Source organism: Emydura macquarii, unplaced genomic scaffold (genome assembly GCF_026122565.2).
Source record: "Emydura macquarii macquarii isolate MOO-44397 ecotype Brisbane River unplaced genomic scaffold, CSIRO-AGI_Emac_v2 contig_3240, whole genome shotgun sequence".
NCBI lineage: Eukaryota > Metazoa > Chordata > Testudines > Chelidae > Emydura > Emydura macquarii.
The window spans coordinates 3,176,989-3,204,605 of NW_027133377.1; the positions used below are offsets into that span (position 1 = coordinate 3,176,989).

The 27,617-nt window shown below is 38.0% G+C and overlaps 1 protein-coding gene across 1 annotated transcript; it reads right to left on the reverse strand.

The window, feature by feature from the left end:
• Window positions 1-1,238: 1,238 nt before the first annotated feature.
• On the reverse strand, window positions 1,239-26,545 carry EIF3M (eukaryotic translation initiation factor 3 subunit M). The gene is made up of 11 exons (XM_067532169.1): window positions 26,396-26,545; window positions 23,693-23,825; window positions 20,969-21,107; window positions 20,509-20,632; window positions 19,833-19,927; window positions 13,382-13,465; window positions 9,805-9,904; window positions 9,115-9,196; window positions 2,858-3,001; window positions 2,009-2,069; window positions 1,239-1,530 (listed from the first exon to the last, which is right to left on the reverse strand). Exons 1-11 carry the CDS (start codon window positions 26,435-26,437, stop codon window positions 1,410-1,412), a joined length of 1,125 nt encoding a protein of 374 aa, XP_067388270.1. The 5' UTR covers window positions 26,438-26,545; the 3' UTR covers window positions 1,239-1,409.
• Window positions 26,546-27,617: the final 1,072 nt, after the last annotated feature.

Genomic DNA, 27,617 nt, shown 5'->3' on the forward strand with positions numbered 1-27,617 from the left:
GCAATGCATTGTCCTCACTGTTAATCATATTTGTTTCCTTACTTGCTAATCTTCAAAATCAAATAATTTGCAAAGGATTTCCAGATATATCAAGCTATTCTGAGTCTAATGCATTTATAGTACTAAATTTTATTCTCTTAGGTCAAAGAAGGAGTTACTGCATCATGCCACCAGCAGCAGCTTTCCCATCCAGCTTTCAAAGCCGACACACCAGTCTCAAGTGAAAGTTTACACAGCAAGATCTGGGATTCTCAAAACTTCTTTATAAAAAGTCAAACCAATGAAACTGAAAAGTTTTTGAATTTAGAAAAGCTCCACCAGTCCAGAAAAAGGAAATATGAAGAAAGTCTAGAAAAAGCTGTGGTAGGAGAAAAAACAGAAATATAATTCAGTTTCTGAATATGCATATCATCGAAAGATTTGTAGAAATCTTCCACTGAACATAAAGAGGTGCATATTTTATTTTATGGGTAACTCTAGACTGCAGACTCTCCATTGTTCCTTCCCCCCCAATGTCTTGATGTAGTTGTATTAAAAGAAGATGGACTCCCTAGATTTCTGCAATTAAAGTCCTTGCAAGTTGTTACAAACTTTTTGCTAGAAGTTAAAATGTTAAAAAGTTTAAACAAGTTTTTTAAGTATATGGCTGTTAATTGTAATTTGTGATGTATTTAACAACTGTACCGCCTTCAGATGCTGAAAAATTTTAGCTGCAGGACTTCCTCATCTCTCTGCCAGAATGAGTACTAGCACAACTGTCAAACAAAAGTGACAAATGATGTCTCAGAATGGAATGGTCCTTCCAAACCTTTATGGTAAATTATGACTCACTAACTGGCACAGGAATAAGAAAGTGCTGTTTACATGTATGAGATCTTAAAGAGGAGCTAATTTTCTTTTTTAATACCATACTAAACTACAAATAGATACAATCTGATTCTTAGAATAAATATTGCCTCTTAAAAGGCAAGTCATCAAATGTATCATTTACAGAGACCGTAAGGTGGGAATTTCATAAAGATTTAATTTTTCTCTGTCCAGCTGATAATCTTCTTTTCCATTTTTGGTAGAAGTTTCCACTCTTTAGAATTACCTGCATTATCATGATCCTACTGCTTTCTCTTCTCCTGTCCCTCCACCTCAAAGAAAGGATTAAAATTAAGAGAACCAAAAAGAATTAATGCACAGCCAGTTGGTCACTGTTCATTATTGTTAAAACTGTATTAATGAACTCAAGGTGTTTTCCCATTTTACTTTTATTGCTTTTGTAGCTCATAGTTTAGAGTCTAATTTCTTAAAACCAATTACACACATTTTGGAGACAAAAAACTTCAAAGTTGTCAAAATGAAGTTTTGAATGTTTTACTGTGATTTTGCAATTTGCTCTGAGGCAAACAAAAACATAACATTCAGGTATCGGAAAGACTGAGGAGACTGTTTTTCACTTGATTCAAATTTTGTTTCCAGGAGTTAAGTGTGTCATACAATTGTTGCCACTGCTGCTTTCCAAAAGTCCGATGTGTGCTGTGACTACAGAAATAAAACAAAATTGAAAAAGAGATTAAGGAATGGCATTTTTGCTATGCAGTGCTCTTCCAGAATACATTTATTTTACTTTTGCACATTTCTAACTAAAAATAAGGGTAAATCTAATCCTCAAATTCCAAACAGAATATGGAAACATCTATTTTTAGTCTCTCTGTAAATGGTTTAACCAGAACCACTCTGCAGTCTTCCCCAAGTATTTAAAGCAGCAAGTCATTAGTATTCTTGCCACTGTTAGGTCATTAAATGAAATGTGCTGGAAAATAGGACTCTTTCATTAAATAAGCTAATCACATTCAGTCTGAGCTTTAATAAAATTATGATAAATAGCAACTATTTAACTACAGGCAACTGATAGGAACAATACCTTGCTTCTAGTTAAAATATTAAATAGATATATTAAATGAAATAATTGGAACACACTAAATTGTTCTACAAAATGCTGCAAAGAATTAAGTCTTACCTGACAACTACTTTTCTCTGTGTCTGATCAATTTTGCAGTACACCATCTTTGTCTTTACAGCTGAAAAAAGTAAAACAATTTGAGTGATATTTTCAAGAGATAGCAAGGACATAAAATAGCATAAACATCTTTAAATTCAAATTCATGTAAATATATACAAGTAACAACTTGCTCAATGTTGCAGCCAACAGCGAAATAATAATCTGGTAGGCAGAAAAGCAAAGTGATGTAACAAGGTCATCCATGAATTCCATGGTTTGGTGCCAATCTATTAAAGCAATATCCTGTACAGTTTTTATGAACTGTTCTCCCCTACAAACACATCCTGTTTTAATGACAGCAAGCAAAAACAGATGACAAATTAAACCTGCAAACAATTTATTAGTTCTATAAAGGATTATTTGAAATACAATTCCTGTCACTGAAAAGAAAACACTTCTCAAAAGTCAACAGTTGGCCAACTCTTTAAATACAATGTTTCACACATGAATTTTTAAATAAATTTAGAAATACAAACTTTGGGGAGGGGTTTAAACCACACATTTGGCTTGACAGACATGTCTAAATTAAGACAAGCAGTACCTTTACATTACTTAAATTATAATATTTTATAGTGCTGTGTACAGAATTTGGCAAACTGCATATAACTTTCTCTTAAAGATAACCAAGTATCTGTATTATAAAAATGGTGTATTTATGCAGCTTCCCTGGCTTAAACATTTGCCACTCATGTAAGACCCAAATCACATCTGTTCTAACAATCCTCAAAACAAGGAATTAATTTTAGAATGAAAACACATAAACTTTATGAAAAACGTGTGCACAATAAGCATGCTGACTCTTCTTACCATCAATGACAAATGCTTCTACATCATCCGCTCCAATCTGAAGTTCCTGCTGCATTGTGTCAAATGAGATTTCTTTGTTTTCCACTGCCATTCCCATAAAAGTAAGTAGTCTCATTTTTGCCATATTTTGCTCATGCAACAAGCCTGCACAACAAAACATTCATAGTTTAAGGGTACGAATTATAATTCAATAAACAAGTTTAACTGTTTTCCATGTTGTTCTTTCTATTACATATGCCTCAGAATAATTTCAAATTCACTTTACATCATTTAAGTAAATGTTCCCTATCTGGCTTTATCAACATTATTATAAGGTAAAACGTTCTCATTAGTCCTGCATCTACCTTGTGCTTTACAAAGATACCCAATTTGCGCTTAGATTATTCTGGACCCAGTTGTTGGCACTGATAATGCAAAAAAATGCAGAAAAACAGCAAAATCTTGGGCCATGATCAACTAAGTGAACAGGCAGCTCACATCTTGAGATGTAACAGAATTTAGATATTTCCAATCACTTATTGCAGTGTTCCCTAATATGGGGGCAGAATGTCAGGGGTGGAGAATAGATAAAATTAGTTCGAAGTACATCACCAGATAAAAGAGAAGAGCAGTGGAACAGGGAAGCCCAAATAACCCTGATGGTGCCCAAGCCCCCCTCCCACTGCTGCAATATTCTGAACTCACACCCCCTTTGTCCTCTTCCAGTATACACATGCCCTTGTGGCTGAGACTAAAACAGCAGGTGGCTCCTTGAAAGCAACTTCTCTCTTGACAATGCTCATTACTAAAAGCAGAGATGTTTTTTCCCCCCCAAAGAAATACATTTTGTTGGGAGAATGTATTAGCGTTAACAGGGGACTCTTCTCAAACCACAGATGACACTGAGTTTACCTCTGTTATTAATATATGCACTTACATGCAGAAATGCAAAAATAGTAAAAGAAAAGGAAACGTAACTATCCAGGTACTTATATAGCCCACACCACGGTAGCACAGAAGGCTTCAGTCATCCATGTATTTATCCTTATAACTCTCCTGTGAGGTAGGAAAGTGCTACTATGCTCACCTTACACATGGGGACATGGGCCTAGAGATTACATAACTTTTCTAAGGTCTTTCACACAGCAAGTCTTTCAGAGCAGGGAACTGAACAACGGTTTTATGAATCCCAGGCCAACCCCTAACAACTAAACCATCCTTTCTTCCTCAAGCAAGGCCTATATGTCATTCCCCAATTGTCTCACCTTCTCTGGATAGTCTTATTCAACCAATCAAGTTTTTGGGACTAAAATCTAGAATTTGCATAAAGTCTAATTAAAATGAACTTCAATCACTTGAACATTCATGTTGTTACATTGGATTCATACTGCTCAGTAAATATTTAAGTTTGGAATTTATAACATCTGTACACTAATAAAAGATCAGGGAAGCACATTATTACAGGACATCATGTTGTGTTAATTAGCAATAATTATGATGAGGGCTCCCAATCTGGCACAGATTCAACAAAAATGTGATCATCATAACTCAAATGAATGAGGACCACCAGCAACTATATCTAACTGGGTGTAATGGAAACCTACAACCATCAAAAAATCAATTAGTGCACATTAACCCTAATTAACAAATGCAAATGAGATGCTGATTAACTTTCTGAAGCAAGAAAGGTTGCTGATAACACCAGATTAGATGTGGCCATGTTAGGGCGATTCAGTTGACACAAGATAATGCTACTATTGGCCTAAGTTGTCAGCATTAATAAAACAACAAATTGTAACAAACTGATGCCACCTGTAGGAGCCTTTATTGAATAGCTTTTACGGACTAATTTAATTTTTAATTAGTGCTGAATCCAAAACAAGACTAAAACTACTCCAGTAGATTCCAAAACCTTCTGCTTATAATGAGTTTTACTCAGTTTGTTATTCAGACTAATATTTATAATTTCAAAGCATCATATCCATCAAGAGGAAATAGCTAATTTAAAAAAAAACTTTTCAGGTAAGTTTAAAATGAAGCTATTTAAGAAACTATTGCCAAGTGTTCCTTAGAGATTTCTGTATGTCTTCTTAAAATAATCCCCATTCTTTTCTATCCCTGCAACCTGTTTTTAAAAGGTTTAAATTAAAGGTGACCAGAAAACACTGTTAGCATTGTAATTCAAAACTGCTTTTATATCTGTACAGAATCCTGACCAAGACAAAGAGATTCCTTACATAATTTTCTGACAGTTAAAATAAACACCAGACATGAGAAAGCTATTAAAATTGGAGATAGATTACCATTTGACTGTTTAAAAATAATTTCAATTAGAAAAGTATGAGATTTACGAGAATTAGCATATGTTGAATATATTGAAAATCTCTACATTTGCAAATTTCAGGTATTTGCAGTTTAAACCTGTGTATAGGATAGGAAGCAAGAATAATACTGACCATATTGGTGGGTGAGCATAACATACAACAGATACAAAGCATTTGCTGTACATTAATTCTCTGTATATTTCAAAAATCAGCAAAACTGCATTTTCAGCAATTATTTCTAGGAAAAGACAACCAACTTACTTATGGAGGTTGTTCAAATATATGAAAACAGTTTAATGTATGTGCAGACAGCCTCTTTTTCACTAAGGCAGTTCTATAGTAATTTTTATGCTTTTCTGATGTTTCAAATACACTCATGCAAACAGTTGCTATGCTACCCCCTATATACAATACACAAAATGTGGCTGTCATAAACAGCAGGCTTTCTTTTGTCCAAAAAGGGAAGTGCATACTGATGTTTCTAGTCATACTGTTATATTTTAATACAAAATACCAGTGTCAGTTTTCAGTAAAATTATTCTCAGAATCATACCATAATCCATTAAACCAAATGATGCCCATGTTACGTTGCACTAAATTATGTTTTGTTTCACAAAACTCTAATATCATTTTCTCACATGAAGACAGCCGGTATTCAAGTGTCATTTCAACATCAAAGTTATAAAAAAAATTAATTTTTATGGAAACATTTATTCATTACCAATATGTCAAAACCTTAATGTAGTAATAAAAAAAATCTGCATCATTGAACAATTTCTGCATTGTCACTGACCCCTGTCCTAAAAAGCTGCAATATAGAAAACATAATTTTACTGCATGCAATAGCTTATGAACCAGTGCTCCTTTGAAACAGTCAATTACACATCAATGGGGGAGTGTCAAAGTGTTAATTACTACTCCTTTTTCCACAGTGTGTAAATAAAGAGGGTGCTGACATTAACATTCCATCGCCTAGCTTCATGTGATGAAACAAATTAACTGGGACAGAATCTGGTTTGCCAAAGTCTAATGCATCAGCAATGCACAAACATTTGCATCTCTTTATCTTATTGTACTTCACCCTTGTTAATACAGCTATGTGGTAGAGTTCAATCATTTAAGCAATACAAGTTTAGAAGTAAAGGCAGAGGAATCCTCTTTTTTGAGCTATGAATAATTAAGTGCTCATAAAAGTACAGGACAGATAGATCCTTCCAGGTATGATGTGGGCAGATATGGTGTAAGCTTCCTCACTGTTTTGTTAATACTCCCCAATTCTGACCTGCACAACACACCACAATATTATCAGCTGAACAAGAGTCAATCATACCAAATTGTTCAAAACTGCTTGGTGAGTTCTGGATCTAGAAAATGGGGACTAAGGGACTGTCTACACTTGAAAGTTAATTTGGGATAACGTGTTGTGTGAATTCAAAGTCCTTTGACTATTTCTGAATATAACGCTATGTGTGGACACTTATTTTGGAATAAGAGTGCCTTGTTCCTGTTAAGATTAATCCACTTTCAAAGTAGGTTATACTGAATCAGAAAAGCCACTCTTATTCTTGAATAAAACTACTAAATTAGTTGTCATTTTGTGATTGAAACAAGATGAAAGGCCAACTCTATGGATGAAGTACTGAGTCCTAACTCTCTGTCACTTCCAACCCTACATGCACTCTTAAGGCTTATCTACTATAGAAATTTGTATGTCAGTATAGTTAAAGCAGTACAACTTCCCTAGTGTGGAAGCAGGTCTACCATTATAAAGGTATTTTATACCAGTTGATATAGCTATAACTACAAATGGTATAAGGCACTTTATACCATTAACACTGCGTCTACACTAGAGCTTTTACTGATACACTATTTCAGTTTAAAAAAAAAAAAAGACACACCCCAATCAAGTGTAATACAAGCAAAACTTTAGTATAGATCAAAGCCTTACTATTATTTGAATCAAAAGCTTTGCAGCTTTTATAAATACAGAATACACAAGAGATCTACACAGTGATTTAAAGATCTAAACAATTTCAGATGTGCATATGAAAAAAATGCTTTTTTAATCACATTATTTAAAAATTAATGCATTTTTTAAAATTCTGCATATAAAGCACTCTTCAGAAGCTGGGATGAGGCCTGTATGCTTGTAGATTGACTATTGGTATCAAGGCTCCGAGTCATAACTGCATAGTACTAAGGAACCCTTAATTCAGTGTTTCTCAATTATATTTCGCCGCGGCACCCTTGCGCGGCCATGCGATACCTTCCGCCGACAAGTCCAGGAAATCTTCCCCTTTTCGGCGGCACGTTCTCTAAGCTGTTTCCAGCGGCGCCACCACAGCTGTTCGGTGGCGTGCGATTTCTGTTAATTTCGGCAGCGCGGTTCCGCTTTTTCGCAGAACCCTTCAACTCAGCCCACGGAACCCCAGGGTTCCGTGGAACACTGTTTGAGAAACATTGCCCTAGTTATAAGAAAGGTGGTGAGAGGACCCCTTACCGGCCTGGATGATACTCCAAACGTCACAGCAGACCAAGCCTTACTATTATCTGAATCACAAGTTTTGCACTGTTTTTAAATAGAGAATACACAAAAGATCTGCTCAGTGATTTAAAATTTAAATCTAAACAATTTTGGTTCTGCATATGAAAAAATGCTTTCGTATCAAATTATTTAAAAAGTTAATGCTTTTTTAAAAAAGTATGCATCTAAAACACTCTTCAGCAGAAGTTGGTGAATTTTCTGAATGTACCCATGTTCCCAAAATAAAGCACATTCCAGGCACACCTGTCTTGCCAAGATGAGGGCTTCATTCCATCAACAGAAATGTGCTTTTATATTTTCTGATCCTACCTGTTTAGGATTTTTGGACAAATTTATAACTTTAAAGCTCAATTTCTGAAGCCTGTTAAGAGACCTGTCAGTTATATGACATACAAGTCTCCACCCTGCAGAAACTCTGTCTCCGGCCCCAAGGCTAGAGGAGTTTTGTGCCCCTGACAATTATTGCCCACTCCTTGTGCATGCCCTTGTTACTACTTGACACATTCTTGTGGCAGAGAGTTCCACAGATTAGTTGTGTAGTTAAAAAAAACCCAACCTATTTGCTTTTATCAGTTTTAAATTTGTTTCATTTTAATTTCTTTGGGTGCCCCCTACCTTTGTACTCATTTATACTACATGCTCATTCCCATTTAAGAAACTACAATGCTAGTATTTCAGGCCAATCTACCTTTTACTAAAGGGAGTGAAGCACAATATATGCTTTGATACACAGTTTGTATAAAACCTTAAGTGGAATTAAATGTCAAATTTAAACAATCTTTTATACATCTGTCCCTCTCCATTACCATTTAGATTCTCAAGACCAATTGGTTTGCTTGAAAACATCAGTTCCTGAGCTGAATATGAAAAAAAAATGACTCTGCTTTGAAGCTTCATAGTCATTACTGAGCTAAATATCCATTTAAATCATACTAAGACTTTACTTGACTATTACAAAACTAATATAAATTTTCCTCCTGTTAAAGCCTCCAGGCACTTAGCAGTTTATGCTCAGGAACAAGTGAATTTTCTAGCTAAGAATAAGCCTCAATTAAATGTTATATTTCCAAATCACTGAGAAAAAGTTTCTAAATATCTATAATTAAAACCTAGTACCTCTTATCTGCCTAATTGTGGGCATCCCTATGCTCTTTACACACACAAATCAGTAAGCTGTAGAGAGGGGCAAAGATAGGACAGGAGAGTGTGCCACAATTTACACTTCCACAACAGTTGCCAAAACGCAGACACTAAGCATAATAGGGGATGCCAGGCAACTTTTAAAATGAAAAATAAAAAATCATGATTAAGCTCTGAACCAACTGAGCAGGGAAGACCTTTGAAAGTTCCACATCTAAAGTTATGGAAAGAATACTAGAAAGTCAGAAATGCAATCATTTAAAACTTACCAAGGGAGTCAATGAAGTCTTTGTTGTTCTGATAAAACTTGACATAGGATGCTAATTTAGCACTTACAAAAATGGTCAAAAGCTAAAAAGAAAAAAGAAAATCTTCAAATATAAAAACAATTTAACTAAATTTCATTACACTCAAACTGAATAGGTACCTCATGAGCATTTACACTGAAGGCGCATGAAAAGTTCAAGTGCAATTTAATGAATATCTCTGAATGTACTTACAAAATGCAAATGATATTAGAAAAAAATAATGAGCCAAGATCTGTCTCCAGATAATGATCACTCTCCTACTAACTTCAAAATGGACAATTTTCTTAAGTGCCCTACTTCTGACTTCAAAGGCAGTTGGTGCCCATGTATCTGATGGCAAAATTTGGATCTTGGTGCCTAAATTTCCTTTCCCAAAGTGCACTTGCTTTAGGGATTATTTGTGAAGATCCTACTCGTCATCTTAAATTAAATGTGTCCCTTGTTCTTACAATTAGTCTAAGGAAACAAACTGCATATACATTTTTTAATTAATCCCTAGCTCAAGCATATCTTTGCAGTCCAATGGTCATTGTTCCTGCATAGGATGTAGCTGAAGTAAGTCAACTTCAAAACAGATTAAACCAACAAAGAAAAAAACAGCCCACTGCAGAAGCTGTCAAAACAACTTGTCTGAAAAACAAAATTACTTACATCATGGATAAGTTCTCCTTCCAAAAATTTGACTGGTTTTAAGGCAAGAAGATGGTCGAAGAGAAAGGTATTTGGGTCCTTCAGTGCTCGGACAATACATCTATATAGGGAAGGAAAATACACATGGACTGCCAATTAAATTATAATATAATTTATTGTGCACTTCCACAGTGCTCTAGCGAATCTCAAAATGCTTAACAATAATTCATAAACAAAAGGCTCGCAACACCATTGTGAACATGGAAATATTTTTAATCCTCATTTTAAAGAAAGAAAACTAAAGACTACAAAGGCAAAGTGGTTTGTCCAACATCACAAAGAAAATGTATGTCAGAGCGTAAAAAAGGAGCCAGATCACTTCTTCCTGTCCTGGGCTTTACCTATGCTCTTGGGTTTTATTCCCTTACATAAATTATGTTTTTAAAGATGGCTAAATTATCTTCATTACCTATAAGCTTCCCAGAGCTAAGTCACTTTGGGAAGATGGAGTAGAGTCAGAAATTTGGCACAAAGCAGAAAAACAAGGTCTATAATTTACTAGTTGCAGATATAAACTTTAAACAGTCCTATAGTTTTCAAAAGTCTTGAAAAAAAACTTTGTTAAACTGCATTTTTAGTAATTATATTCACAGGTAAGTAACCAACTTTTAGGATATTATTAACTCTCTGGCCACCCAGCTCTGAAGCTAGCACAGAAGTAAGGGTGGCAATACTGCAACCCCTCTACAATAGCCTTGCCGACCCCCTTTTGGGTTGGGACCCCCAGTTTGAGAAATGCTGAGTCTTAAGGGATGTACATGTTTACATTTTGCCATTTTTAAATACATGTTACAATATGAAATTTAAGATTTAAATATCTGAACTGTGAAATTCAAGATTTTAAAAATGCAATGACTGTGAAATTTAGGAAAATGCACCGTGAATTTGGCAGGTCCCTAGTAATATTACACTAGATCTTAAAAATCCCAACAGAGATTGTGATCTCATTGCATCAGGCACTTTTCATTTACTGTAAAGGACAGTCCATGCCTGGAAGAGCGCACAGTCTAAAAAACAAGACAAATAAGACAGATGAGAGTGAAGACATATTAGGATTATCCCATTTCACAGATACAGAAGTAAGGCATGGAAGTGACTTGCCCAAGGACACCCAGGAAGTCTTTGTTGGAGCCAGGACTGATCCTAGATCTCTTGAATGCCTTAACCTCAAGAACCATTGCTCTCTTCTCAACACTACTAACAGGTAAGAATTAAAAGTACTTGGCTACCACACTATAATACACAAGTAGATACAAGTAGCTGATATGATATTGTTTTACATCAACGAAGCTGCAAGTCTTTGGGGTATGATTTTTGTACGCAGATATGGGTATTTAGTGCAGAATTTGGTGCTAATAAGTATGCAAGTGTTAATTCAGTAATATAAGCGGATCTGGAAGCAATAACTACAGTTAAGATTGCCTAACATTTTCCATTATGAAAACTTATTTTCAGTTGCTCTAGTTTTTCCAAACTTGAATCATTTTGGCTGAAAATCTCCATGCCAGGTCTCTGCCTCCCCTGCACCTCAATTTCAGTGAAAACAGTTCAGCCATTTTAGAGAACAAGGTTAAGAAAAAATAGGTAGTTTTGATAACGTTATCTTCCCTACACAACTGTTTTGTTGAAAAGCTCTAGTATTTCCAAGCTTCAGAGCAAGAACATAGCAGGGGAGACTCTTGGGTTCAGGAAGCAGCACTTCTGCTGTTTCTGTGAAAATGAACACAGATCTGGAAGAGTTAAGAGACTTTGGAAATCACAATTTGCATATGCCCAGTAGAGCTTGTTAGATGCTGCTAAAATCTCTAAACCTGATAACTAATTTGAGCATGCTCCTAGTCCCCCATTGAGCATCTTGGTAGGCAGAGACCAAGATGCATTGGATTGGAATCCAAGAGATGACCATGAGTTAGTTCTGATTCTCCCACTGGTGGGTATTAATTCTGTGCACTTTACAGCCCTTACTGATAAGCAAGGCCTCACACCTCTAACTTAAAAAAAAGCAGGCAGGCAACATTCACTCGTTTTACAAATAAGGTAACAGGAGCTGTATTTGTTAAAAAAGTTTGCTTTTTAAGAGAGGGGAAAATTACATAAAAACGCTACTTCAGAAGAACATTAAAGTTGCAAAGTCAAGCAATCAACAGTTAGGACTGCCAAAATCAAGGTTGCTTGTTGCAAGCTTAATTCAACCCTTTCACATGTGTTAAAGTAAATCTTTAATTACATGATCATGTGCTGTTTGTTCTACAGCATCCTGTGCACAGAATGTGCGGATGGTTGCAAGAGAACAGATGCATGCTTGTGTCACTGGACTAAGACCCTGGAGGGTATGTCCTGTCTCTGCCACAAACTTCTTGTGCAATACTAGGTAAGATTACTAAATTGCCAGGTCAACCTTAATTCTAGAATTTGCGATCTATTGAGCTTTTGACTTTGCAACATTAACACTTTTTCATACATGTATATCACATACAAAAAACTAAGGCTAACATCTATCTATATACACACACATAGTCTTACGCATAGCTGTTTTCTCATGTGTTAAAAACAGCTTACTGGCCGGTGCAAAATACTACTCAAATTGGTTTCAGGATTGTGAGATGTGATCAATTACATATCTCCTTTAACCACAATCTGGAGGAAGGGTTTTTTAGTGATCCATAGTGTGGGGATGCAGGTAAATGCTGTTACTATTAATACTCTGAATTTAAATAACTTTATTGAGTAGGTCTGAGGAAGTGCTACATTCCCCAAATGTAATAAGGTTATCACATACATCAAAAGTTTGTATGTGTGACCAAAATGTTTAAATCTGTGGGTACTCACAGAAAATGTGCATGGTGTGATCTATTTACTCACACTCTCCAGAAGATGTTAGGGCTAAATCCATTTAAACATAACTGAACTACAGCAACAACTGCAAAAAATTAACTTCCTCAATATACTGCATAAGAATCAATGTGTGGTAATTTACTCAGAGAGAACAATGAAAGTGACCTATAGGTACTACTTAAAAGTATCCCATAACAATAATTCCATATGCTGAATGACTCAATAGCAAGAACACTTTTCACAATGTTTTGAAAATAATCTTTATAACCTCCTTTCTGTGTCATCCAAAGCCATGGAATAGTGTCTTGTACTCCACGAGACCTCCCAGCACACACTCTTGGGAGTGGGTGAAGACTCAAAACAATGGCCTTTTATAGAAACTAGATTGTTTTAAAAGAGTATTTCATATAAAGTAACCTTTGTAAAACCATGCCATTCCCTTCGATGCCCACAAACACATCCCAACCTCTAACCCGCCAGCAAAATCCTGTGTGGTTTGAAACCAACAAAATATTGAAAGGTAGGAAGATTCACAAAGGAATCAGCTGCACATGCTTTGTGGAGCTTAAGGAGGTTTTGGCATTTAAAAGTCAGTTTGGCAACTGACTGCTCAATGCTCTCATTATTTGGGGCATTCAACACATAACCATACAATTATTGCATTGCAAGTCACCTTCAAGGAAATCCAAGTGTTTCATATTACCTGTGAGCATCAACTCTAGCCTGGGAAGCATTATCCTCTGTGTAACTTCCCAATAGTTCCACCATTACTTTGGCTGCAGAGTCACTATGGGGGGGAAAAAGTGTTACCTCAGGAATGCTGAAAAATAATTACAACAAGCTACTAAGATATTTAAATAATTCCATTATGAAGTTATAGTTCAACTGAAAGTATATTTGAAAGGATGTGGATGATCAATTTTAATTGCAGTGAAGAAAGCAAATTAGCTAAATGTATTCATTCAATTGTGGTTTTACAAAATGTTTATCTTCACCCTTCATTTAATTCTCTTAAATTGATAAATTACCTGCCAGTTATGGAAAGGTTTCCTAGCTGGGAACTGCTTTACGTGATTCACTAGAACACTCTTCTTAACACACATCTGGATCTAATCACCTCAGAATAAGTAGTACTGCAGAGTTTATTTCAAAATGCAAGATGGCATATTTAAAGAGCATTTATGGTCAGAAAAGTGACTATGTAAAAGCAGCACCTTCTTACTTAACAGATCTGTTCTGTGAGTATTTAGAGTGACTTCTGCTGACTTTAGTGTCAAAATTAAGTTTTTACCACTTTTTGCCCTTTTTTTTTTAAACTCCTGTAAACCTAGCAAAGTGAATAAAGCTGAGAGTGAGCCAGATTTTTCTCTATCACTTCACACAATTAAGTTCCAGTTGCAGAATCTTTATTATTTGTCATGATGTGGAAGTGAGAAAGAACTCAGCTTTGATTTGCCAGGCTTACTTTTAGAAAAAAATCTTTACAAGTAAACTAAGTGAAACTTGATATGGAAAGTTGTGGTCTTGTCTACATTCAAGTTTTTTTTTTGTCAACATTCCACCAATGTTATCAACAATGGAAAAACACTAGTGCAGATCAGTTCCAGGTTAGATGATGGAGTGGTAAACACACCAGTGGTTGATCTATAGGCTAGTGATTTCACCATTGCTAGCTCTAGTGAAGCTACCAAATGTTTGAGGTTTTCACAAAAGCTTCAGCATACACCAGCATGATACCATTTCTATTGTCACCTTTCAGAGGATATAATCACAGTATTAAAATAAGAGACAAGCACTTTTCCACACGGACTGAAAGTTTGACCTTTTCTTTAATGACTCAAAATTTCTGAATGAGTCATTGAGATCTGGACAACATTCCCAATAGCAGAATTTAACCAGTTTTGTGTTCTCTACCTATGAAATCACTAATAAGTCTCTCCTGGAATTATTTTACTACTTGCTTTGAAAGGGCTAATCTATATTTGAAACCAAATCTCAGTCAGGAGGATACTAATTCATGCACTTTTCTGAAAAAGACCTTCTACCCTCCTTCCTCTACACATAATACTAGGGTTCCCTTCACAAATGTTTTTATTTTGCCTGTTAGTAAAAAGCTCAAACTGATTATTCTAACCTTCAGAGTATCAAAATATTTTTGTAACATGAAAATCTGAACATTTCCCTTATACAATTCCAGGCACTGTGGATTTCTTTGTGTGATCCATTAGGGAATCTGCAAATTTGTTCTTAAAAGAAACAAGTATATTTTTCTGAATGGAAAGCTTCAGATTGCAAGGTTTAGAGGTATAGTCAGCATTTAACTAGTTCACCTTAACCATGAACTCCCACGAGTCACAAAAGGCAGAAACCAAGTGATGAATCCTAACCACCCCCCGATATGTTGTGATACCAGCCACATACGGCTAGCTCAAGTGAGAAGTGTTTTTGTATTTCTATAGCACTTTTCTATGCATTATGTTATTATTAAGGAAAATAATATTCAAGAAGACATCTTGCAAAATTGCCACTTATCAGAGCCTCTATAAGCAGAGACTTCAAGCTTCCACAGAATTCTGTGGAAGTTGTAGCTGTGCATGGCATGTCCTGTGGCATGATGGGAAGCAAGAGATAGCCAATTCAATCTAGAGATGGGTCAAATGGGAAAAGAGGAGGGTCTGAGCTTAATGCTCCCAAGGACTTGTGTAGGCAGCGGAATTTGCCACATTGTTGCTTTAGAATTTTATTCCATGATTGAAGCTTACTTTTTTAAAAGATTAAGATCTGAGCCCTTTATAATTGTGAATACAGTCGGCTCACCTTTGGAAAATCAACTAATGAAGTGCTAGTCTACACAGAAATTTGCACCAAAATAACAAAAGCTACGAAATAAAAGCTGATACAGACATTTTCATGAATGTGCGTATAGACACTTATTTTGGAAAACAAGTGGTTTAAGTTTTAAGTTGTTACAGGCAATATGGTACCTGTTTTCATGCAGACTAGCCCTAAGGCAGTGTCTACATGTGAGATTTTTGCACTGGTAAAGGTACACCACGATAGTGCACCAACACAAACCCCTAGTATAGACACAATGAACCAATTTAAGATTTCAGGCTGTGTAGAAAGCCTGAAATAATGGCTGAGAGGCATGAACTGCCCCATGCATCTCAGAAAGCTGCTACCTATACAAATTAATAATGAAAATTTAGGCCTTGTCTTTGCTGCTAAAATATATGCATGTATAGGGCTGACCTCAGCAAGTTTACCTTGTGGTAAAACTGAAGTATCTAGTCTTCAATATGTAACTTAGGGATGGCTCACATGCATTATTAAAAACACATCTTTTTTAGCAGTGAAGACAAGGCCTAAATTTTCATCACTAATTTGTATAGTTAACTATGTTAACTAGTTCATTGCTGATCATTTTAGTAGACACTTTCAATTAGTGTGCTTATCTTAAATGGCCTCGCACAACTTTCAAGCTGTCAAAAGCCATGACATTTTCTACCCAAATGCCAAGATTTTCAGTTTCTCCACTGATAATTTCTATCATGCAGATACATATTTTCAATTCTGCAGCACTTTGAAAGTGAAAAAATTAGAAACTATCAAACTAAAATGAAAACTCATTAGGACTACTGTACTGGTTGTAATATTTTCATATTTAATATAAACCTGTATTTTTAACTGATCTGAACTGCTACAGAATTTAGGACAAGCTTGCTGTGGAGCAATGGAGCCTTGCTCTTACCTTTGTTATTGTGCATTTAGCTTATTTTAGAGAAAATATTTGCTGCTTACTTTTTAGAAAACAAGAGTTTTCACTTGTGCTTCTAGAAAATGTCAGAAATTAAGAATCGCAAGAAATTAAATCCTCTCCCCTCAAGTCTTTTACATTCCCTTAAAACAAGTATAGCAGACATTTCTGCCCTATTTAATTCAGTTCAGTTTTGGACCATGGGTACAAATTTGGGTGCTGACTCTGGCAACATACATGTCAACATTTTACAAAACCTCTCTACTATGCCGTATATCTCCTGTGTTATGCACTCTTGTATATTTATATTTAAATTATTCTGGCAAGATGGCTCAAGCAAATACTTTCAGCTGCATTTGCCAATCTAGATGTATGATTAGACAAAAAGTCAATGGGAAGGAGGTAAAAGAAACCAGGAACAGTAGAGAGGTGAGAAGGGGAACAGAGTATACAGGGGTTTAAACAAGATTTGGAAATCAAAGTCACTCTACATTTTAAAAATTCGGGATGATGACACAACTAATGATTTTGCAAGAATGGTACCTGTGCTGAGTGCTTCCATGGGAGCACCAGCAGACTGGGAGAGAAGAGTCTGCAATGCCATGCAGTTTCACTCAGCTAGAGCTGGAAAAGTGCTATGTGCAGAAGCTAAGGCACAAAGCTTCACTGGAGAACCTCTGCAAGAAAAGGCACATGGAACAGGAGGAAACAAGTAATCTCCCTAACAAAATTCAGCTACCAATAAAAATCTCAAAAATAAGGCAAGCCCTACCATCTTCCAATTTTTCTCAGCTCACCGTGGAAAAATTAACACCATTTTCTTACTTCAAGGATGCCCAGATGATTCTTGAACATTAGAAATAGGCAACTTCCATCAGAAAGTAGCAGGAGAGGTCTCCATAAAGCAAATTCTCACTTATTATTGTGAGATGGAAGAGTGCATGTTTAACATCTGTATTTAAAGTAGCCTTCAGGAGCTACTGGAACTGTAAACTCTATAGTCATCCACTATGGAAGATCCATTAGCTATACAATCAATCCATCTTACAACAGCCAGTGAGAAATTGGAACTTTAAAAACTTCAGTTCCCTTAAATTATTATTCTCCATTTCCTTTGTTTATAAATAGACAAGTAATTGAAGTATGACTTTATCACTTAATTTTTCCATTCCCATTTATCTTCTCATACTGCTAAGTCTAGCAACATTCCTGAATGTTAAGGCTGGAATGCTGGTTTGAGTTTCCCAGAGTATTGCAGATAGTGCCCAATGATCCAGGAGAATGATCCAGGTCAAAGGTCACTCCTTATTTTCCTTCCCTTAAGGAGAAGTAAGGTGTTCTGAAAAATTGTCCTATTCATTGCAAACTCTGCTCTGACACAGACCGTAGTATCGTGTATGCAGGAGTAATATATTAGAGTTTGTGAAAGATCTATTTAATGCTTAACTTAAAAAAAGAGGCTCCTTCAATATCTATAGCGTATTTTTTATATATATATATTTTTAAACAGTTTTTGGTAGTTAAGTGGAATACCCACTACATTACCAAAAACAAGACAATTTAAACAAATCCATACACAGATTTGATAACTAGCCAAATTAGAAAATGGTTAGCTGTTTAAATGACACAACTGGAGCCAATCTGTTAACTTCCTCTTCAACTCAAAGATCTCACATGTGGAATTTGAAAATGTTAATGGAAAAGCAAGCTAACTCAATTGCACATAGCTTTTAGTTTAATTTGATGACTTAAATGGATGATCCTTTTTATTTTGGCTTGTTTTTTTTTTAATAACATTGTAATGTTTACAGTCAGCTAATTATTGTTTTGTTTTAGAAAGAAATAGGGCTCTATAATTCAATTAGTGGAATAAGACGCTTTCACAGAGTAGAAATGTAACAGAAGAAGAACTCAGTACTTTCCAAACAAAGCATACACTCTCCATTACATACAAGGTCTTTGGTTAACCTCCCAAAGAATATATAAGTATTATTTTGAAACCTGAAAGCTGCTATATAGTCTCATCAGTGCAAAAGTATTCTACTGATAATGGCTGAATGAGTAAGAAGATTAATGAAGGTTATGGCTCAGATCCTTGACACTGAAGCCGATTTTACACAACACTATCATTGTAAATGGTCCCTGATACCAGCTTAGCCACCCGTGGAAAGCTTACCCCAATTTAGGGCATGATCCCCCTGAGTCAGAGCCAACATAACAGTTCCTACCCCCCCTCTCCGCCCCCCCCCTCCGCCCCCCCAAAAAAATCCATGAACAGTGGAACCCATGAGTAATTGATCCCTGGCTGCCAATATAGCAATTCATACATACTGAAAACCGTTGCTCTCACAGATTCATTTAAATACAATAATTTTGGTCTCTTCTTGCTGCAGGGCAAATAGCAAAAATCACCACAACCTCCCTGTTTTCCCCCAAAAAACTGACCAAAATCCCAAAACTTTAATTACAAATATTTTAATAACCTCAAGTCCATTTAAATTAAGTGAGGGGAAGGGATACCAAAAGTGTGTGCATAATATTCTGAGGGGCTGTGATAAGCATAGTAAAATAGGATGCCTTCTTGTCCACAAAGATAAAAAAGTGGGCTGTCCATCTACATACAGGAAATGAGGAGTGCTAAAATCATACCAAAAATCTTGAACCTGTTGGGTAACAATTCCTTATTTAAATCTGAATTTTAAAAAGTTAACTTTGTGAAGGCAAGGTTTGCATCTCTTGTTTATCCCTTCTAATTCAGTAATGTAAAGAGTTATGCTGATATATGCCACAAATGAGCTTTTGTCAATTTATTAACACTAAAATTCATTTACATAAGATGCCAAATTACTTTGATCTGCCAAGTTCATTATATCAAACACTTCTATTATGATCCCCAATGCTATTTTAAAATAATTTAGCAAGTATGATATTAACATTAATTTCCATGTCTAGTGCAAAGCTTTGTCTCAAAGGTAATGTTTATAAAAAGAGACTGATTGTGCTAACTTTGATTAATAGACCCGAACCCGCAATTAAACAGAGATAGCACTACCATGCATTAAGACATCAAAAGCTCATTTCAATAATAAACTTGGCATAATGCTATCATTTCTAAAAGGAAGCAAAAGTTTTATTTTTGTAAGTTTCTGGCTTTCAATCAACCCACCACTAATTTTAATATCTTCTAAGAGAAAATTATTTAACTTAAAATTAAAATAAGAGCTCTTAAAATACTAATCTAAGATATAATAAAAGTATGTCCAGATGTATTTGATGAGATTAAAAAGACAGTTTTACAGTAAAGAATAGTTTAATGATAAACTATTTCCCCCCAACTCTCACATGTACCAATTTAAAATCACTGAAATTCTCTAGTCTCTTATTTAACTCTGCATACCTTCTCTTGCAGTCCACCAATGCATCATACAGCAGCCTCAAAAGAGTATGTTTTTTTTCTGTGCTGAGGTTCCAGTCAGAAATCCACTTTCGAACCTACACAGAAAACAATTAAAAAAAAAGAAGTGTTGCTAATGTTTTCTGAAGAGCAATCTGACTGTTAATATTAGAACTACAAACGCTGCCCACTTAAACATGACTGAAATTCTCCTGAAGAGGAAAAAGAAATATAGAAAGGATCTTTCCTAGGGATCTCTGATCCCAGAGTCAGGAAAGTGCACCACAGGAGGGCCCCAAATCAGCGCCTTTCACCCACTTCCTAAAGGAGGGTGGGCCCTACAGATCTCTGCCTCCATAGTGAGGGACAGGAAACTAGTGCTCCAAAGCTGGTTACAGCACTTTTTCACATCCAGCATATTCAAATGAAGCCCAGACAGATCTTCTGATGTATTAACATCAAGGAGAGATATTTACTTTCTAGTCTGCTGTGAAGAGCAGTTTGACTTCGATTGTCAAACTTTTAAAAGGTCAAAAAAAAAAAAACCCAATGCTAGATTTGCTTTTTATACCACTAGAGCTTAACCATTTTTAATAGTGATAGTCACTCTGTATTAGCCTTTAACAACTGACCATGTACACTTAATCTAGAAAATAACTAGTGACACTACATCAATTACCTGATCTAGTTCAGTTGGAATGTACTGAATGGCACCACATGCTGAGGCCACTTTAATAAGGCTGCAGTAGACTGTGTATCTCACAGGAGTATTCTTATCCATACCGTGGAAGAGATTGCTCAGCCTAAACCATGAAGAACAAATCAATTAATCCTAGCAAGTTTGGCAATTAGTGGAGTGCGTGTGCATAGACATGAATGTATCCATTGACATGTACTAGCATATAAAAGCAGTGAGGTAGATAGGTATCCCCATTTGTACAGATGAGGAAAAGAGGCAAAAAAGTGACAAATATGCCCACGGTCATGCATGCACAAAAAACATCCAACAGAAACCAGTTTTGAATTCCTAGGCCTGTATTTAAAAAAACCCCAAAACACACACATACGGCTATCCTTCTTGAAAGGAAGGATTATTTTATAAAATATTTTAGTACCCCAAATACCCAATGGATACTTACAGCTGCAGCCTGAGAGATGGACGCTCGCCTTCTCGAAATTTTACCAACTTCTCACACAGGCTTTCAATCAAAGCTTCTTGTTTGTCAGGCTCCAGGATAAGAAGCAGAGACACTACACTGTTCATTACACTTTCAACATCTACACATAAACAAAACATGCATCAACTTAACACTACAGGCAACAAAACTACAGGCTAGAAATGCTCCTGCCACTAATGCTTAAATTAGTCTTAGCAAGAAATATTAGAAAAGTGTAATTCCAGCCTCAAATGCTTTTAAAAAAGTAATTTATTAAACTGAACACATAAAATATGGGTGACAGCAGCTCAGGCTAACCCACAATCCTCTGCCAGCATCTCTCAATCCTATTCAAGAGGAAGCATCTCTAAGGTGGAAATAGAATTTGGTCTCCATGGCATCAATCCTTCTCTCCACTCAATATTTTATGGGAAGCCAGTACACATTTCAAGGGCTCCATCCCTATCTTCAAAATACTCAATAGCTTGTGCTCAGCACATCTAAAAGATTGCCTAAAGTTCCAGAATGAGGATTGTGACCAACAACTCTGCACCTCAGGCACAATGGTACTTTATCACCAAGGTAAAACTAGTCTGCCAGAGACAAAACTTTCTCAGGGGTCAGCCCCAGACCGCAGAACGAACTCCCACAGAAACTAAGGACCATCAATAAACCTCATTTTCCACTGCAAGTGCAAGGTGCACTTTGACTTGTCTGCTCTAACAAACACAAGTGACACATCCATTCGTATTTTAAAAACCTACCAAAACATTTCACTGAAAACACAATTCCCCCCCAGGGAGAAGATAAGAGAAAATTAACTACATGACAAATGTTCATTACATTGCTTAACGCACGACTGGAAGGCACTCCAATAATACAGTGATGAGGGCTGTACAAGAACCTACAAAAATATAATTCTCACTGAGACTGCCAACAAGAGTGCCAATTAATGCCAGCCATAGTTGCACTTTGTGCTATGGACACTTGCTCATTAGAGCACAGATCCAAGACCACTTAGCAGCCAAGAGTTTGCAACAATTTTCGATCACTATATCCACTAGATTATCAATCCCCTGATTCACCCAATCCTCATGCAAACTATTTTAAATCTCAAATAAACTGTTGTCCAATAAAAAGTTTGCTATAATATTCCAATTCACCAGACTCACTAGAATGCCAAAATGGAGTTAGCGTTCCCAATGTTTAACTTCTGGGAATAACTGTACACCCCAAAAGCAAACAAGCAAAAAAAATATTAGCTTCACCATGACAAGCACGGCAGACTATTATGAATGCAATGTTTTCCAAATAAGGCTACTTCAGTGAGTTTAAAGAAAAAAAAGTACCATCATTCTTGCTATAGAATTTTGGAGCCTGTCCATATATTTTACATGCACTTGTCTTCTGCAAGATGTAAAATGACCAATATTCATAAATATTCACCCCTAAATAGAATCTTCACCTTTTCAAACAAGACAGTCACATCGGCTTATAGATTTTGTCACACAGATATATCCATATGCAAAAGATCATTTAGAATATAGGATGCACAGAAACTCAGTTAAGCCTGCCATAACAGTTATTGAAATTAGTACTGCATTCTGTCAAAGGATCTCAGAAGACAGCATTACATTTCTAGGGCAAGGTTAACTCATTTATAGTTTGCCCCCAACATTAACAGTTACTTGCATCAAATTTCTTCATTCTTTCAAAGTTATGCTGCTACTTACTTGAATGGGGCTCACTGCTGAATCAGTCTCTTAACCAGCAACGAGTCATATATTTCACCACTCATTTTTTTAAATGGAAACTGATTTTGTACATGATTAATCACCCATCTCAGACACAGTCCAAACTATATTTCTCACTTCTACAAAAGGAACTGCATGTCATCAGGAGACAGGACTGAGTACAGGCACATTTTACCATTTTAAACTACCACACAGAAGAAAACATTTCTTCACCTCTGTGGGAAATTATGTCCTATTGTGGGTTAACAATAAGAGCCTCTTGTACTGTCATAATGTTGACACTTCTACTGAATAGAGTCTGTTCATGTATGTGTCTTTATGCAGTAAAGGCCGTGGAACAGGTCTCCAAACCTTGCCAACAGTTATCTGAGAGGTGTCTGTGTAAATGATTTATTTTGTCTTCTTTTGTGTCTGCATTATGCAGATTCAAAGACAGGAGGGCAAGAATGGCTTAACTCCCACAGACCACTACACCATATGCCACAGAGACTAAACACTGCCTTACATGGCCTCTAAGCCTATTTGTGAATTTACACCAGCCAAGGACAGGGTCAGTATGATATCACATCCCTTTCATTGTAGGTGAATAACTTCAGTACACAACAATTTCCAAGTTCCCAGATGGTATTCTTCTATTACTGACAAAAAATAATGTTCTTGTATGGGCTGGTCCCTTTGAAAATTTAGGGTGGGATTTTCAAAAACTCCCAGCATTGGCCTAGATCTGCTCATTTAATTCAACAAGCATTTTACCACTGACTTCAAAAACATCAAACACTTTTGAAAATGCTCCCCTTAATGCATAATGAGCTTCCTCTGGGTACTCTCACTTTTGGTATCTCTGCCCTACAAGTGCTCTGTGTAATTAAGATGATTCACAAGCTCAGTCACCATAAAGTACTTGAATATGCAAATAAAGAACATCCATACCAAGACTTTAAAAGACACAAACCTTTATCATCCTCCTTTAGACACACATCACAGACTTCAATAATCTGAGCCAAGTCAATGTGAAGTCCACCTTCAGAGTTCTCTTCAGAGATCTCAGCTCCTTTAGATTTCAGATAAGCTCGAAGTTCTGCAACCTTTCAAAAAAATAAAGAAACTAATACAAATGCGAATACTACTAGTAACACCTTATTGGCTATCGTCACTTGAATGAAAAGGTGCGTTTTTAACTCAAATTAGCTAACTCAAGGTAAAATCCTAGTAAAAACAAGGCAGTCTGTACTTCTCACATGCATTAGCTGGTTGAGTTTAAAGACTAGGCTTTTGTGAAAATTACTGCCTTGTCTTCTCTAGGATTTTACCTCGAATTAGCTAACTTGAGTTAAGAACACACCTCTTTCCTGGTGACAAGGCCTATACCTTAACTTTATAATCTAACACTGTACTAAAGTGACTGAGGGCAGGTCTACACTAGAAGTGCTACATCAGTGCAGCTGTGCCACTGTGGTGCATCTGGTGAAGATGCTCTATGCCAATGGGAGAGCGCTTTCCCCTCGGCATAATTCCTCCACCTCCGCGAGAGGCGCAAGCTATGTCGGCGCAACGCCAGTGTGGACAGCGCTTAGGCTGTAACTTATGTCACTCAAGTTAGATCGACTTAAGTGAAGAGGGTAAACCTGCCCTAAATATAAGCTGTTTGAGGCCATATGTTTGTACAGCTCTTGGCATCTGATTGAGATCTTTAGTTGCTTCTGCAACACATAGATAAAGATTTTTAAAAAGCATTTATGCCAAGGATCAAAATTAAATAAACATGGTATTTCTTAAGAAATAACTGGAAAATACATTTCAAAACCCCATACTTCATTAAAGAGGTTTGGATTGAATATTTAGACAAACTCCAAGGTCAGAAGGGACCAATATGATCATCTAGTCTGACCTCCTGCACAACGCAGGCCACAGAACCTCACCCATCCACTCTTGTAATAGACCTCTGACCTATGACTGAGTTATTAAAGTCCTCAAATCATGGCTTAAAGACTTTCAGGTACAGAGAATCCACCAGCAAGTGAGCCGTGCCCCATGCTACTAAGGAAGGCGAAGAGATGTTACTAAATAGCACGGCATGTAGAAATTCATGCCACAAATTTCTAGTCTCTGCAGTTTGGAGGTATTTTCAATGTTTGTTTTGAAGAATGTAACCATTTTTTTAAAAGCCTTCAGAAAGTGATCAAGTGCTGGAGTCCACAGACAGAGTGAAGCAACAGCTCAAAGATATGAACTAGCTCACACCATGATGGCAATATTAATATCAAGAAGGTTGCAAGAATAATTTCAAATATCTGAGTTAATTTTCTTTTTTGTCCTCAAAGTAGAACTCTAGGTGAGGAGTGAAGGGAGGAGGGAGAAATAAAAGATGTTAGAGAGGTATAAGGTTTTTTTTGTTTGTTTGTTTGTTTTTGGGGGGGGGGGGACTTTTACTGGGCAAAATAAAGAATTAATTAATATTTAAACTAAGCACAGGCTTAAGAAATTCATTAAATTTAGTGTTCTAATGTATGCTTTGAGCAAAGTTTATTTTAAACAGCCAGATGGAGCTCCCAACCATTTTGATGGAACTTAGCAATTGTCTACTCTTACAGAGCTCCAGCAGCCACAAGGGTAATACACTCCAGTATTCATCTAAAGAAAAAGGTAACTAACATGTTCATCAGTCCTTCAGTTATTTATTTGTTTTCCAGTCACAGGAAATGTTTTATGTTTGTCTTGCAAATACTGTTTAGTCTTCAACAAAAAATGTAGCATCTATGATGATTTGTTGATTAAATGTCAGTGAATGGATATCAAACTGAACTTTCCACATCCAATACTATACATATTTGCACTTTACATCTTCAGGAGTTTCATACTGCTGAGCACTGTTAAACAACTGCTTTGTTTCATCTCAGAAATGATTTTGGTAACAGATGAAATGATACACACAGGTGATCCACCACACCTGAGGTGGAGCGCACTGAGGTCCAGCTACAGCGTCTAGCTATTGGGGTTGGGGCCTTCTGGGATGGATTGAAACTGACCATGTTGTTTCAGCCTTGCTGGTCCCAGAATATTAGAGCAACAAGGTGGGGTGAGGCGATCTCTCTCACTGGACCAACTTCTGTTGGAGAGAGACAAGCTTGGTCCGGTCTTGTCTCTCTCACCAACCGAAGTTAGCCCCGAAGTTACAAGATATTACCCCACCCCTCACCTGGCCTCTTCCCGGCACTGAGCAGCCGATCAGGGGGACACAGCCACTCATGAAGATTAGTGAACGCTTTCCAACCATCCCCCTCGACCTCCCCCCACCGGGACGGGACGGGACGGGACAGGCCTGGCGGCAGCGCACACACAGCCCCCCGCGCACGCACGGGTTTGGCGTCTGCGGGCGTCGCTGGTGGCTTCATGAGCGTCCCTCCCGGGCCCCGCTCCAGCGTCACTCGGCCCGCGCGCGTCTCGCGCTCGCTTCCTCGCCGCCGGGGGCCGGGCCGGGCCCTGCCGCTTGACACTCGACTCGCTGCGGCGTCCCACAAGCCGTTGGGAAGCGGCCGGACACGCGGCGCTGGGGAGGGAGAGAGGGGGAGGGGAGCCGGGCGGGGAAGGATGGCCGCACCCTGCGCCGCCCGGATCGCGGACACCCGGCCCGGCCCGGCTGCCTGAGGCCCCTAACCTGATCCTCCTCGGTGATATCGATAAAGGCCGGGACGCTCATGGCTGCGACGGCTCCACGCCTGGCCCTGGAAGAGCGCACGCCACCCGCAGCGGAAAGGCGGCGGTGCGTAACTTCCGGGGCAGCGGGCGCACAGCTCGCGTCTGCTTCCGGGGCACCAACTGTACGAGCCGAACTACCTCGCCCCCCCCACCGGCACCAGTCGCCGAACCCTGTTCCCCGCCCGAGCCCCAGCCCAGCCAATCAGCTGCCAGGCCAGTGGCCGGCCGAACCCCGCCCCCCCCCCCCGTACCGGCCGGGCCGGTAGCCGTGGAGACACAGCCCGGCTCGGCGGTGTTTGTGTAAAGCCCCAGCTCCCGGAGTCCCGCGAGAGCCGGCGCTTCCCTGCAGCTGTCTGGCCCGCGGGGCGAGGGGACGGGAAGACCAAAACCTTAACGGCTCCAGCAGCAGAAGGAAAACGTGAACGGGGCGGTTGCGCGTGGTGTGACTCTGGCAGCCTTGGGGCCGGCCTGATCTGATGCTCTTTGGACACAGGAAGGTGGTGGAAGCCCGGCCTGCGGGCATCTCCGCCCGCCTCTCCCTGAGGGTGAACCTTACCCAACGCCCAGCACCAAACTAACCCTCCCCAAAGCCAAAGACATCCTCCTAGCGCCCCGCAAGAAAGCAGTCACCCTCCCCAAAGGCTCAAAGCGGTTGTGGTTCTAGCTCTACTTCTAAGCACACTTCCTTCCTCCCTCCTTCTTCTACACACTTCTCATCTGTGGCCCCACAAAGTCACACAATCACAAGACTTCCCTCTCTGCCTCTTCCTGGTATTAGCCAGACTGGTGATAGTCAGTGGAGAAGGAAGGATGTTTAGTGGGGAAAGTCTCTGTGAATGTCTTCCTCCATTCCTTGGATCATTCATGCATCTGGACAGAGTTCCACTGCGGGGCATCCGCTGATTCCTTTGCAGAAGAGTGGGCGCTGTCCCCTTCCCGTCTAGACTGTGTCCAGTTCTCTCATTTTGTATTTATGAGTCATGACACGCACCCTGTCCCTCTGCTCTGGTTTGTAATCCCAAATTACAAATTAGTTGATTTCTGGGCTCTGTGACCCCTCTGTCTTCTGAGGTAGTGGACCTATCATTTTGGTGGATTTACGCCTACCCTTTGGATACTTCAAATAGGACCAAAAAGGTGGTCTTTTGATGAAGTAGGATCAATCCTTCATTCCTGCCAAA

Bases quoted from the DNA above. Each gene is read 5' to 3' on its own strand.
- EIF3M (XM_067532169.1), bottom strand. From the start codon at position 26,437: ATGAGCGTCCCGGCCTTTATCGATATCACCGAGGAGGATCAG. The intron at 20,633-20,968 runs GTAAGTATCCAT...TTCATGGTTTAG, and splicing joins CCATCTCTCAGGCTGCAGCT to GCTGAGCAATCTCTTCCACG. The intron at 9,905-13,381 runs GTAATATGAAAC...TTCCCTATATAG, and splicing joins GCTAGAGTTGATGCTCACAG to ATGTATTGTCCGAGCACTGA.